The 15,338-nt window shown below is 33.2% G+C and overlaps 1 protein-coding gene across 1 annotated transcript; it reads right to left on the bottom strand.

Moving 5' to 3' along the window:
• Positions 1-9,421: 9,421 nt before the first annotated feature.
• On the bottom strand, positions 9,422-15,129 carry LOC107853200 (binding partner of ACD11 1). The gene is made up of 5 exons (XM_016698203.2): positions 14,867-15,129; positions 12,503-12,606; positions 12,342-12,417; positions 10,278-10,361; positions 9,422-10,192 (listed from the first exon to the last, which is right to left on the bottom strand). The coding sequence occupies exons 1-5, from the start codon at positions 14,870-14,872 to the stop codon at positions 9,617-9,619; spliced, it is 846 nt and encodes a 281-aa protein (XP_016553689.1). The 5' UTR covers positions 14,873-15,129; the 3' UTR covers positions 9,422-9,616.
• Positions 15,130-15,338: the final 209 nt, after the last annotated feature.

Genomic DNA, 15,338 nt, shown 5'->3' with positions numbered 1-15,338 from the left:
GTTATGCATTTTTTTTCTACATAGCTCACTATGTGAGTTATGCATTTTTTCTACATGACTTATTCAAAAAGTGAGTTATATAATAAAAATTACTTAATTTGCTTTTTTTCCTCTACGTAAATATAAAAAAATATTATATAACTCACTTTATAAAAACTTACATATTATGTGAATAATTAATTTATCTTTTAAAGTATTATTTTTTTAGAAAGAAGGCTAACTATTACAAAATGGAGGAGCAAAACTCACTGATTATGTGAGTTATTCAAATATAAAATAAGTTAAAAAAATGAGTTATCCATTGCATATAGCTCTTAAAGTATGTGCGATAAGTGCATAACTTTATTAGTGATATGAAATATGAATGTGGTGCAAAAAATATATGAGTTATGCAAAAAGTTGACTTGTTCATCAAAAACGTTTGTCAGTCATAAAAAGTACCATTAGAAAAAATGTAAAATTCACAAAAAAAAATGAGTTATCCTTCTTATTTCTATAAAACTCTCTCTCTCTCTCTCTCTCTCTCACATATATATATATATATATTATTCTCATCACGCAGAGTTAAGCCCCTAAAATTGTGAGTATAACTCATTTTTATGTGAATTTTACATTTTTCTAAAGGTACTTTTTATGACTGACAAACGTTTTTGATGAACATGTCAACTTTTTGCATAACTCATATATATATATATATATATATATATATGTGTGTGTGTGTGTGTGTGTGTGTGTGTGTGTGTGTGAGTTTTATAGAAATAAGAAGGATAACTCATTTTTTTTTGTGAATTTTACATTTTTTCTAATGGTACTTTTATGGCTGACAAACGTTTTTGATGAACATGTCTACTTTTTGTATAACTCATATATTTTTCGCACCATATTCATACTTCATATCACTAATAAAGTTATACACTTATCACACGTATTTTAAGAGCTATATTCAATGGATAGCTCATTTTTTTAACTTATTTTATATTTGAATAACTCACATAATCAGTGAGTTTTGCTCTCTCCGTTCCATAATAGTTAGCCTTCTTTCTAAAAAATAAAACTTTAAAAGATAAATTAATTGTTCACATAATATGTAAGTTTTTATAAAGTGAGTTATATAACTTTTATTATATTTACGTAGAGGAAAAAAATAAATTATGTAACTTTTATTATATAACTCACTTTTTAAATAAGTAAAGCAGAAAAAATGTATAACTCACTAGAAAACAATGCATAACTCTCTTTTTAAGAGAGTTGTATGACTTCTATTACATAACTCACTTTTTAAGTGAATTATGTAAAAAAAAATGCATAACTCTCTTTTTAATAGAGTTATGTAACTTCTCTTAAAAAGAGAGTTATGTTAAAAAAAATGCATAACTTATTTATTAAGCGAGTTATGTACATTTTCTGAAACTTAACTTCGTTTGCTCATTTTCGTTAAAAATAATGCATATACCTCTCTTTTTAAGAGAGTTAAGCATATTATGGTATCACTTTAAAAACATGACATATTTTGATACTTTTTTTAGTTTAATGACATATTTTGATTCCAGACTCTCTACTAGACGAACTCTGTTCCCTCTCGTTCACTGCCACCCCTCAACCACATCTCAGACTTCAGAATTAGAATTTTATGTATTTCTACATTAACATGTCAAGTTAAATGCACATTTCATAATTAAATATCTAAAAAAAAAAAAAAAAATTTTATTGAATTCATACGAACTCATAGAGTACAAATTGTATTCGTCCGCAATTGTTGTGCTACTCAAAGATATTGACTGTCGATTTTAAAATCTTTGATGCTCACTCAAAGTTTGATTTCGAAATTAAAGTTTACTAAAACTCGACTAAGTTGCCAAGGTGTCTAATGGTATTGGCTATAGTTTTTTTTAAAACCTCTCTCTAGTATTGGATATGTTTCTAATAATTGAAGTAATGATGTAGCATTTGTTTGTATTATATAAACTGAACCAACTGCTACGCTATCCAGTCTTTTTCCCCCGTCATCATCACTCATTAAAGAAATAGCTAGCTAGATACTCGGATAACACACAAAAAAGTTAAAAGTTTCTAGTAGTTTATCGGATAAATTGATAAGTCAGGTATTTTTGACCCATCAAGCGAAACCAATGGTTTCTTGATCACGATCAGCGAAGACTAAAGTTTCATGAAATAGCATTTCAAAAAACATTTATATTATATACCATTACTTTTAATCGTATACAAATAATATAATTTTTCGCCTAAGAGAGTTCAAATGAACCCATCGACCCAATCTGACCCCACATCCGACAGCAGGAATAAATGTTAAAGGTCCATTAATAAGTATTCATTTATCAATTTTGGATTTTAACTTTGATCATGATAACTTTACTCCTAGAGTGAGGTTTCACATCACAAATTCGAATTACTAGAAGACGTGTGGTCTACGTCCACCTTCGCGAATCAACTCATGATAATAGTAGTAATTGTGACAACCCACGTTTTTCTTTTTTCTTTTTTTTGTAATGCCAATTTTTGCCCCTAGTGATTCATTCTTGTCGTCAACCAAAAAGGGTTTGCTATGAGATAAGCATCCTATGAATGAGCTAACTCTTTCTTTTGCTTGTCCAAGGATTCTTGGGTGTTTTAATAAGTCACTTTCCAGATCCCACACCCCATTAACCACTTGTATTTGATGGATCGATAGTCAACACTCCCATCAAAATTGTTTCTATTTTCTGTCTTTTCCTTGTATTTTTCTAACTACCGTTCGGGGAAATGGGGAAGAGGATCGGATAAGAAATAGCTCATCAAATACATGTAAAACCAAAGTTAACAAAAGGCTCAACTTAAATTATAGGTATACCCTAGTGGGTACCAACTACCAAGTATTAAATGTTGTTACTTTCAGGTACCATTTTATCCACAATACATCCAAATTCCAATGAGTTAATAACATGCAGGGTGTCATACTGGAAAAGATATGGTGTTTTAAAATGTCATTCACTGTGTATATGCTGAGAATTCTTCTATGAATTTCTACTTTTTTTTATTTTACCTGAGAAATTCTTAAGGGGCGAAACCTTAGGATCAACCACAACCTTCAGAATTTCGGGATTATAGGTCCATTCCTTTATCCTGTTGGATTTTTATTTAAATTAAATTAATAATTGTAAGAGATGTTTTTTTACTAAAGTGTCTTTTAATGAAAGGGTGTCTTTTGAAAGAAAGAGTGTGCTCTTTCATTGTATGATTTTCGTCTATTCTATTTAAATCCAACCTCCTCCAATTTCCAAGGTAACTTTGCTGACAAATTTTTACATAGAAGACTATACAAATATTCTTCTTAAAAAAAAAGAAAAAATCTTTTTTCTTTTCAAAAGATCAAGTTCAATAAGTTCTTGCTTTCCATATTTGCTTAGTGCAAAATTCAATAGGTTTGTCATATCCACTAAAACTATTTGCCTTAAATTTCATAGCAATCTCGCAGGGGAAAGGGAGCAAATATCGCATTTAGGAAAGCGTTTCGCGCGTGTTTCAAGCCTTTAACTCTTTGTTCAGTGTTCATATTATTAATTCTTCATCTTGTGTTCTTCTTCGTATAATTCTGTATTTTTGAAACATATTTTCCAACATTTCTTTCACGACTTGAATATATCAGGCTTAGTACACATGGTGCAGGACTCGAACCTTGGACTAGGTCACAATTCCCTCCACTTTCGTCGGTTGAACTAAGCCCTTGGGAGTTCTTCCCTCAATTTATATTTTTTTGAGACCAGAAGCAAAAGGAAGAAGGTAGAAAGCTTAATCAAGATTATGCAAGGCTTTGTTATTTCTAACTTAACTTGTCACCTCACTTCCCTAGTCATCACTCACCAGCTGGGACGGATCCAGGATTTTCAGTGAGGGGGTTCAGTAGTACATATACGGACTAGTTGAAGAGGATTCAACCTCTACTATTTATACATAAAAAAAAAAATTTACCATGTAAAAATAGTATAATTTTCCGACGAAGAGGGTTCGGATGAACCTTGGACCCTATGTAGATCCGCCACTGCTCACCAGGAGTGGCAATCAAGGTTCAACATAAATACCATTCAAAACCAAGGTTTCTCAAATGAAAATCATGTGACTACAATGTTGTGAAGAACTAAGATTATCAAATAAAAAAAGAGAAGAATGTGGCAATAATTAAATTGCTTGAGCAACGGTTAGTCAAGAATTGGTATGGTGATTGACATAGAAATTCCAAATATTTAATGTGATATATCTACCCGATTTACTGGCAAATCAAGAAACAGACAAAACTTGACACTATTATAAACTTTTTGAAGCATAATTTTAATGGTTCGAAAGATTATAAAGAAACAAAACAGATCCTTGATAATAGTCACGTGAAAAAACGTATTTCGTAGGTTTCTCCTTTTTGTGGTATACCACCATGTTGGCCTTGTTACTATCAATGAAATCTTTTATCTGATTAAAAAAAAAAAAAAAAAAAAACTCACTTGAAGAACGTCTGCAGTACTTCATCTGAGTTTGGAGCTAAAACGAACACTTTTTCAGCCTTAGGAGTCAAAACAGACACTACTTTAAGTTTGGATACGAAACGAACAGTTTGTCCATTTTGGGACAAACTATAACTAACATCGTTTGTCAGTCGTTTGGGGTGAAAAATTGCTATCATGGTTTGCCCAAAAATGGACAAACCCAAAAATGGACAAACTACATTTCATAAACTTATGTGAATTACTGAAGAGATTCGCTCAGAAGTTTGATAGATTTCTGAAAATATTTCAAATTATCTTTGTAACGTGAATTGTTGAATAGATTTCTGAAAATGTGAAAGATTTGTCATTTCAATAAAAAAATTTCACTTATAAAATATGTGTTGTTATTAACCATTCTATCTCATTCATCTATCGTATTTTCTTTTAATATTATCTCTTTTGGGCTTTGAGAATTCCTTCATAATTATGTCTCAACAATCCGAAATGTCTTTATTTTCAATTAAACCGGATGTATGTAAATGCAATGAATATTGTAAAATGAAAACATCAAGGACTCAAAGAAATCTGATCGTAAGTTTTGAAGTTGTGCGTGTTCTAAGGTAAAAATTTTAAGTTGTTCAATTAAAATAGGTGCATGTTAACCTTGTTCCATATTTTGTTGTTTAGGAAAATGGTGGATGTGATTATTTTCAGTGGATAGAAATTATGTCAATAAATGAAATGAACATCATTATATCACAATTGAAGAGACCCACATTCGATGATGATATCGTGACTTGACAGAACACTATGAAGTTTGACACGCTATTTAATCTCAACGAAGTCATACAAGATAGAAATTTTCTTAACACATTGTTAAAAGAATCCGAAGAAAAACAAAATCATTTGAAGGATATGCTTAATGAAACTAAGCAGGAGAATCGCGTTTTGAAAAGGAAATGAAATGAAGAACAGGAAAAAAGAAACTATTGGAAGTTTTTATGTGAATTGCTCAAGAGATTCGCTCAGAGATTTGATAGATTTCTGAAAATACTCCAATTTTTTTTTATAACGTGAATTGTTGAAGAGATTCCTGAAAATTTTTTTTTTTTACTTATAAATTTGTGTTGTTGTTAACCATTTTATCTCATTCGGGCAGTGAATAATGAATGTTTTTAGCCTTATAAAAAAGTTTTCATTGAATAATGAATGTTGCTCATGATGAATGAGATAAAATGGTTAACAACACCACATATTTATAAGTGAAAAAGTTCTATTGAAATGACAAATCTTTCACATTTTCAGGAATCTCTTCAGCAATTCACGTTACAAAAAAAATTGAAATATTTTTAGAAATCTATCAAATCCTTGAGCGAATCTTTTCAGTAATTCACCTAAGTTTCTAAAATGTAGTTTGCCCATTTTTGGACGAACCATATTAACAATTTTTCACCCCAAACGACTGACAAACGGTGTTAGTAATAGTTTGCCCCAACATGGGCAAACTGTCCGTTTTATATCCAAACTTAAAGTAGTGTCCGTTTTGACTCGTAAGACTGAACTAGTGACCGTTTTGGCTCCAAAATCACTTCATCCTCAGATAATTGAAACGTAGAGACCGTACAAGTTTATTACAAACAAATTCTCTAACTTTTGCAAAGATATGGATAAAATTGCGTCACCCTCCTCAGACTTTACTTGTGATTATGTTTTAGTAAAACTCATGTCTCACTAAGAACTTTCTAGCTTATTTTGCTGTTGGATCATATCGAATTGAAATACAAATTAACTAGTTCACTGGTATTAAGAAAGTAAAATTTAAGCAAAGTCGATAATACTAGCAATAATAAATCTCAGGTATAATCTCTTTTCACTTCTAGAAGATCAACTTGATCAGTTTATTGCTTAAGATAATTCAGTGGTAATATGCACAATAATAATTTGGTTCCTAATTGAATATTCAGTAATTTTTTCTTAAAAAATTAGTAAATTCACGTAAACTATATTATCCGTCTTTGCTTGTTACAAGGAAAGTTGACTGGAAAAAGTATAAAGATTACAAAATGAATCTGCATATAGTAAAACTCTCAAAACTTAGTTGCCAAGGTGTCAAATGGTATTGGGTTATAGTTCTAATAAATGAAGTAATGATGTAGCATTTCTTTGTATTATATAAACTGAACCAATTGCTACGCTAACCAACCTTTTCTCCCATCGCTATCAATCATAAAAGAAATAGTTAGATACTCGTGGAAGGTTGGTTATCCCCTAGTCCCAAACTATTTGCCTTCTTTTTTTCGTCTTTTATAGGATTGCAGATTTGTAGTTTGCAGTGGCGTAGCTAAAATTTTTATTAAAGGAATCAACTTTGAAGAAGTAAACGCAGGAATTTAAAAAAAAAAAAAAAAAAAAAAACTGTACATAAATAGTGTACTGTAATCACCGCCTTAGATAGTAGGAGTAAATGATAGAGGTCATCAATTTAAGGTTTGACCTTTGAATAGAAATAACTTTACTCCCAAAGTGAGGTTTCACATCACGAATTTGAAGGAGTAAATGATAGAGGACATCAATTTAAGGTTTGACCTTTGAATAGAAATAACTTTACTCCCACAGTGAGGTTTCACATTACGAATTCGAATAACTTGTATGTCAAAAACACGTATGGGACACCAAAAGAGAATAAGAAGAGTGTCTACCTTCACGAGGTCACTTGAGCAAATTAGCTCGTGATGTTGGTAGTAGGGACACTACTTTGTATACCAATTCAGCTAAAAAGGGTTTGCTATGAGATAAGCATCCTATGAATGAGGTAACTCTTTCTTTTGCTTGTCCAAGGATTCTTGTGTTTTAAGTCACTAACATGTCACTTTCAAGCTTTTCTCTTTTTTTCAACTTTTCTTGTTTTATCTTTAGTTTTTGTTCCAATAAGAATGGGTGGGTAAATAATAGGGCAAAATTATAAGATAGGGAAAAGATTGGAAAGAGGAATTTGATGGATCCAACGCCTATCAAAATCATTTCTATTTTCTACATCGTTTCCTTACATTTTTCTTACTAATTAACTTATGTAGAGATAGGTAGAGGGCAAATGGGAAAGAAAGCAAGAATCAGTTGATTCTGTCAATAAAGTGAAAGTTTCAGATAATCAAATGCTACGATTTTACAAGAAAGTAAAAGGTGTAGAAATAGAGACAAGAGAACGTTTAGTAAGGCACATGATTCTTGATTATCAAGTAGATATAAAACCAAAGTTAACAAAATGCTCAACTTAAATTTTCGTTATACGCTAGTGGGTGCGAACTACCAAGTATTAAATGTTACTTTTAGGTACCTTTTTATCCTCAAAACCTCCAATAAGTTATAACATCCAGGGTGTCATAGTGGAAATTATCTGGTGTTTTAAAATATCATTCACTGTGCATATGCTGAGAATTCTTCTATGAATTTTTACTTTTTTATTTTACCTGAGAAATTCATACGGGACGAAACATTAGGATCAACCACAACCTTCAGAATGCGGGGATGATAGGCCCATTCCTCTATCCTTCTCGGCTTAAATATCAGGCTTAGTAAACATGGTGCAGGACCTTAACCTGTGTCTTAAGCCGCAAATCCCTCCACTTCCATCGGTTGAACTAAGCCCTTGGTGAGTTCTTCCCGGAATTTATATTTTTTTCAGACCAGAAACAAAAGGAAGAAGGTAGAAAGCTTAATCAAGATTATGCAAAGCTTTACTATTTCTAACTTAACTTGTCACCTCACTTCCCTAGTCATCACTCACCAGGGGTGGCAATCAAGGTTCAACACCATTCAAAACCAAGGCTTCTCAAATGAAAATCATGTGACTACAATGCTGTGAAGAACTAAGATTATCAAATAAAAAAAGAGAAGAATGTGGCAATAATTAAATTGCTTGAGCAACGGTTAGTCAAGAATTGGTATGGTGATTGACATAGAAATTCCAAATATTTAATGTGATATATCTACCCGATTTACTGGCAAATCAAGAAACAGACAAAACTTGACACAAACTCTTCAAAGCAAAATTTTTAATGGTTCGAAAAGCACATCCTTGCTAATAGAGTAATAGTCCCGTGAAGAACCATATTTGTAGGTTTCTCCTTTTTGTCGTATACCACTTGTATACAGCGATGAAACTGCAGCGTAAATGTTATTGATAAGAAAATGGATCTCCGGACAACCTCAAGCTAGCTCAAGAGGTAAGAAATGCCCAAAGACCCTGGGACTCAACACCTTGCACTCCTAGAACTGGACACCGGAGCGTGGACAATATAAGATCAGGACCAGCATCAGGTTAAACAACGAATACAGATGGACTTGGCTTTGAAACCATGATAAGAAAATGGATTTGTAGCCTAACTCAACCCCAAAAACTAAGTGGAGAGGTGAGGAGTGTACAAGACCATATAAAAAAATCAAATACCCCTTAACCCACCAATGTGGGACTAAACAGTTACATTTCTGGAATAATTGAGCATTCACTGATATAGATGGATTGAAGCACTAAAATACATCAGGTTTTCCTATCCTTTAATCTTTTAAAAAAAGTAGTCCACACACTAATTATAAAGTGCGCTGTTTCCAATTTGGCCAGTACAGGTCCTATAAGATGCCCGTTACCCTGACAAATACTCTGCATTTCACACCCAAAGAAGTAAAAAGTACACTAAAACCTGCCAGACGGGGATCTGCAATGCCAGTAAAAAAAAGAGATGCCCAGCAACTGCCTCACTCGATGTAAAGCATGATTCGCACGTTAGGTAACTCAATCTCCAGAAATAATCCTTTATAATCTATGGAAATTTACTGAAGTAAAGAAAAATGCCTCATGCGACTAACAAGAAAGATGAAGAACCTATAAGTGCAAAAAGGTGGGAAGCACGTGAATGTTTGTCAAGGCATAACACAAGAATTACAAATTTATCTACACAAAAACATCATTCGTATTCAATTCAATCAAATTCTGTAGCAGCAAGTAGCATAGATACAAAAGAAATCATCTAAAAGTTGCATATTTAACATATTGTTTTACCATTTGTATATAAACCATTGAATGGAAAAATTGAAATGTAGTACCAGGAACAGGATGTGTCCTCAGAGATACTTACAGGGCCTTCAACTCAAAGGACTAAACCTTGTACTTGTGCAGGCTTGGCTGAGTGATGCTCCGTGAAATCAGAAGCTTTTGGAGACTCAGATAAATGAACCTGTGCAAAATCAGTAACCATTTTCTGTCTTTGCTCATCCTCTGTCATTCCCACTTTCTCTTTCGTCTTCTGGCCAACTTCCCCTGCTGCCTGAGCAACTTTATTAAAAGCGCCTGCTACCCAAGTGGTTCCGGTGAGAACATACCGGTTTTTCATAATGGCCGATCCAGCGCTACTAACTTTTTGCTCTGCTGCAGAATATGCTGATTTTGCTTTGTCCGAAACCTGGAGCTTCTGATCCACTTCTCGGACTTTCTCATTAACAATGGAAGTACCAATACTTATCTTTTCAGTGAGACGCATTTTCTTGTCTAAAGAGGCTACTTTAGCACTTGCAGTGGAAGTTAACTGGTGCTTCTCATCAAAAGACTTTGCTTTGCCCACAGCATCTTTACCTAAGATATAACCCTTTGCGAGCATGCTGCTAACAACATCTTCTGCTTTCTGAAAAGCGGATTCTGAGTTGCCAGCACTTTTCTTTTCTGTTGGCTGCAGAGGTCACAAATATCATATAAGAAAAGTGTTTTTTCATGTTCGAAGGACATGCCAGTATGTATATTCTTTTTCTTTTTACCGCTGATGCTGTAAAAGCAGCAGGAGGAAGTTGGTAAACTGGATCCAAAGTCACAGTAACAGACATATCAACTATTGTTGCACCCTGTAATAAACACAATGATACTATTGAGAACTCTTGCATGTTTCCATATTTGTAAACATTCAACTATACGACAATGTACGCATTAAAATGGAAAACTGATACAGTCATTAGGATTAAAATGCGAAATAAACTACAATTTTATCTAGTCTGTCCACTGATTCTCTGACTCTGTTTCTTGCTACAAGTAGAGTTTATGTTGTATCAGAATTTTGGAGCCCTTAATAAAGAATTTGCAGGAAAGATTCGAAAGGAAATGAAATTAACCAGCCAGAAGAGAACACCATTTGTTCGCATGAGTGTTACATCATAACCTTTGATACCCTTATTAAGAAGAATTTCGAACATTTGAACTTTAATGTTACAATGTAAAGATCTCCATTGAGGATACATGACACTGATAGGGTCTTTGATATAATTGGTACCTCACTTGAAACATAATCATGCAAGCCATAACTCAAAGAAGTTTATTTCATTTTGGAGAAACTACCAAAGCTTGCAGCCAAAGATGTGGCCTAGCGGTCAAGGAAGATAGGAAAAAAAATTGCTAGAGACACTGTTCGATTCCCAGAAAAGAGAAAAAAGTTAAGTGATTTCTATCTGCCTAAGATTTGATGGGCAAAGTTACATGGTACTTGGCAGAATAGTTGAAACACCCGACCTTACCCCGAAACCCCTTTAAGTAAAACAGAAGACCAAGATTGCCTGTTGCATTTAAATATTGAACACCTTCTGATACTAGAAAGCCCAATAATACCTAGGAGGAGAAAGGGAATAAACATGAATGGTCATTCATTTAACCCTTTACACCTGCATGGACTCTATGTTGACCTGAAAGTTAAAACCTCTAGCTCAGTCTTCAGTCTATTTACCAAGTGCTAGCTCATGTTAACATTTTTCCATTGAACAGTAGAAACCCCTCTCAACATCTTCCCTAGAAAGACACAGAATAGATAAATTTTACATGTACCTTACAAAGTTTTACAAGCATCTGAAAATTTGTGGCAATCACCAGACTAGACAGTTTTTCTCTGATGAGACAGCATAACATCTATGAGCAATCGACATTACGAGTAAAGCGTGTGTTTATACTTTATATAACCTAAAATAAGATTCCTTTATATCAACATAAATCACATATTACTACAATAGAATACCATCGTCCCTATAAAACTACTGTTTCAGCCTTGCAACTCCCTCCTTATATTTTGACCCATTTAAACTGAACTACACCCAGAATTCCAACAGCAGCCCAAAGAAAGTTCTCTTTTTCTCTTTCTCCAATAACAGTTATACGATAAGTTTTCTTGGGAGTAGTAATATGGGGAGTTAGCCAAACTCACTCCTAGAGTCTTTTAAAGGGGAGCCGGCACTAAAATCATATGCCCTATCAACTCAACTCTTGGGCTTAGGTAAGCATTAAGGGGAGCACCTGGAACAGTTGAAACCGAAAAATGCAACATCCCTGATGCCAGGCTGTATAGTAGCACAACTTTCAAGAATTTAAATTAACTTCAAAATTTTAATGACAAAATAAAGAACTCAAAAAATGAATATATAAAATAACCTCAATCAAATAAAGCTTTTTGTATAACAACTGCATCGTCAATTAGCTAAAGTTTTTAGTCTATATCTTCATACAATCAAACATGGTAAAAGAAAGTTGTCAGCAAACAGCATATTAACAAGAGTAAGCAAGCAAGGTACCATAATGGAGGTTCATAACTAGAAAAGAGCTGTCCTAGCAGTGAAATACCATCAATCTCCCGCTGAAATAACTTATAGTGATATGCCAGGTCAATATAATAAAGAAAATTAACATGAATACTACTTGATATAAATGCATATATGAGGCCGCATTGTCGCAATCGTTAATCTTCAGATTTCAGATTTCAGATTATCAGCTTAACGTCCCAGCCCCAAATAAGCATAACGCAAAGATTAAGGGAAGAAATATTGACTGATGAGAAGAACGATGATAACTGAAAGAAGAACCGCAGTATCGGCTCCCTGCGAATCCTTGAACGTAACATATGCAATTTGACTTTGTTCAGTATCACTACAAGTAAAAAAGAAAATTGGTGTTAATGACAAACTGAAAGAATTAGGCTCAAGGGAAATGGTAAACAGTCTCAAGAACGAACCGTCGCATCTCGACATATTCAATATCACCAGAGAAAGAAAAGAATTCTTGGATATCACGCTTTGATGCCCGCAGGGAGACATTGCTAACTTCAACAGTTTTCACCTGCTCAGAAACCAGCAAGCTGTCAAAAGCTTGGGAAGACGGTCTCATTTCAAAATTTCAGAAATACCTAATGCACTAAGCATACTTGGACAACATTTGTCATTCTTTGAAACAAATAGGAAAAGCAGCATGTTAGACACTAGAGGATAATACAAAGATGTCTAGTAGTAATTTAAAATGAAGACTTCGGACTATTAGGATTTAGGAATAAGATATGATAAGAGAGGTGCTTGACTTGAAACGTATCAGAAATGTTTGAGCCATTGTTAGGTTAATTTTATTCAGCGACGAGTTTTACGCTCGGTTATTTTGAACCCCATCCATAAGCTACTTATTAACATACTCTCTCCCAAATCTACTGCTCCTATTCAACATGTGTCTGTCCATTATTTTTGCTGCTTGACATTGTTAGCAATGTATTTAATGATAGTTTGTACTCTTTCACGCCAAAAGTAAAAGTTATGTTTGCTAAATGAGTCATTTTACAAGAACAAGTTGAAATTGCAGTTAGATTATTAAATCAACTTTTATTCGATACCTCGCATATGAAGATGCCCTTGACCTAAAAGATTTTGTATATCCACTCGTGAGTTAGTATTGTGATATTGCTCGATGGGACATTCTATAGTAAGTTCACTCCTCTGAAATCTAGTTGACTCCAACTTCTTTGGTCTCCTTACACACAAAATTTCACATAGTTGATGCCAAAATGTAGTAAACTGACATGAGAGTTGCAAAGTCAGTTCTACATTACACTATGCCGTGGTGTCTAGGCCAACTAGCATGCACCTCGACTAATTCCACGGGGTATCTGATACCAACACTATCCCAATTTTGAGGAAGGTCAATCACACCCCCTTCGGCCTCCCTTCCCAACACACATATGCATGTATATAGGAATATAATATTCCTTGTATAACATAGAAAAAACTGATCTGGTCTCACAATAGTCAAATAATTAGAAAATGCACATCACGATATTCTTAACCCAAACAATTTGTGTTTGTATAATTTCAAATTGTTTGTGCAAGAACTGTTGGTTTGCATGATCCGAAAAGCGGAAGATTCATCAAATTCTAATTACTATTTTTTAGCAGGCCAGACATCAAAAACAAACAACATAAAAGTACTGGAATGATACATCCCCGAATAGAGTTGACTCAATTGATTGATATGATTCCTCAATTAAACAAACGCATAACAATTCTGTGTACAAAATTTGTTCAAGTGCATAGTCCATAAGACTAGGAAAAATTATTGAACTAGTCAACTTTCCAAAGTCCAAACAACCACAAATCTTATACTACTACATTTTATACCTATTACAACAAAACTGCCAACAATGTCATGTATGCTCCTCTTCATCGCCATATCTTTGACAATTTCAATCAAATCAATAATTATTTAACAAGTAAACTTTTCAAAAAAAAAAAAAGTCCTATACTTTTTATACTTATTAATTACGCAAATCCTATCTCACATCTGAGGTAATGATGTGGACTGCGTACACTTACCCTCCCCAGACCCCACTTTGTGGGAATATACTAGGTATGTTGTTGTTGTAATTACAGAAAAACCGTAACAACGTTATGTATACGCCATTTTGATCGCTTCATCTTTGCCGATTTCAAGCAAATCAATTACAATATACTGAATATCATAAATATCAAAAATACGTAAAACAGCTAAATTAGCTTATATTTGAAGTAATTAGATGCTTTAAAAAAAAACTTCAAAACATGTCAAATCTCATAGCTCGACGATTTAAAATGACAAAACAAATCATAGCTGAATTTCAACAAAGGCAATCAACAGAAGCAACATTCAGAAACTATCAAATCAGATGAATATACAGCAGAAAATTCAATTCAAAGTCGCAACTGGAATGCTCTAAGCATAATAAACATATCAAAGATACGTAAAACAGCTAAATTAGCTTATAATTGAAGTAAACTTGTAGCTGAATTTTAACAAAGGCAATCAACAGAAGCAACATTCAGAAACTATCAAATCAGAAGAATATACAGTAGAAAATTCAGTTCAAAATCGCAATTGGAATGCTCTAAGCATAATAAACGTATCAAAGATACCTAAAACAGCTAAATTAGCTTATAAACTGAAGTAAAAATTGTAGCAGAACTTCAATAAAGGAGATCATCAATAGAAGAAAAATTCAGAAACTATAAAATCAGATAAATATACAGTAGAAAATTCAGTTCAAAATGGCAACTGAAATGGTGAAAATGTAGCTTCAACTCACCGACATGGCAGATGTTGGATGAGAGATTGGGAAAATTAGGTGTAAAAGAGAATGAAAATGCAATTGGAGTAGAGAGAGAAGAGAGAATTTATGAAGAGGATTTTGGAGAATTGAGGGTTGACGGTGCTTAGAGAGATGGACAGCCGGCGAGACTTAACGGCGTTTACGGAGTAAGTAATGTACAAAATACTACTAGTACCGCAGTCCTGTGAACTTGCGGATTTGAATTCTCTTGCATTATTTGTTTAATATTCCCCTTTTTTTCTTTACGTCTCTCTGAAGAATTATTAGTAATTTATTTTTAATAAATACTTTTGAAATTTTATAAATTTATTCACCATTTTAGATTGAAGATTAGATTAATTTTACTAAAGTCATTTTTAAATGATTCATTAATGAAATTAGACTTAGGTGTGCGAAAAAAAAATTTTGTGATTCTCTTTCTTTCTTTCATGAATACATATACACAAAG

Source organism: Capsicum annuum, chromosome 1 (assembly GCF_002878395.1).
Source record: "Capsicum annuum cultivar UCD-10X-F1 chromosome 1, UCD10Xv1.1, whole genome shotgun sequence".
NCBI lineage: Eukaryota > Viridiplantae > Streptophyta > Magnoliopsida > Solanales > Solanaceae > Capsicum > Capsicum annuum.
This window is presented reverse-complemented; position numbering and strand designations above follow the sequence as displayed.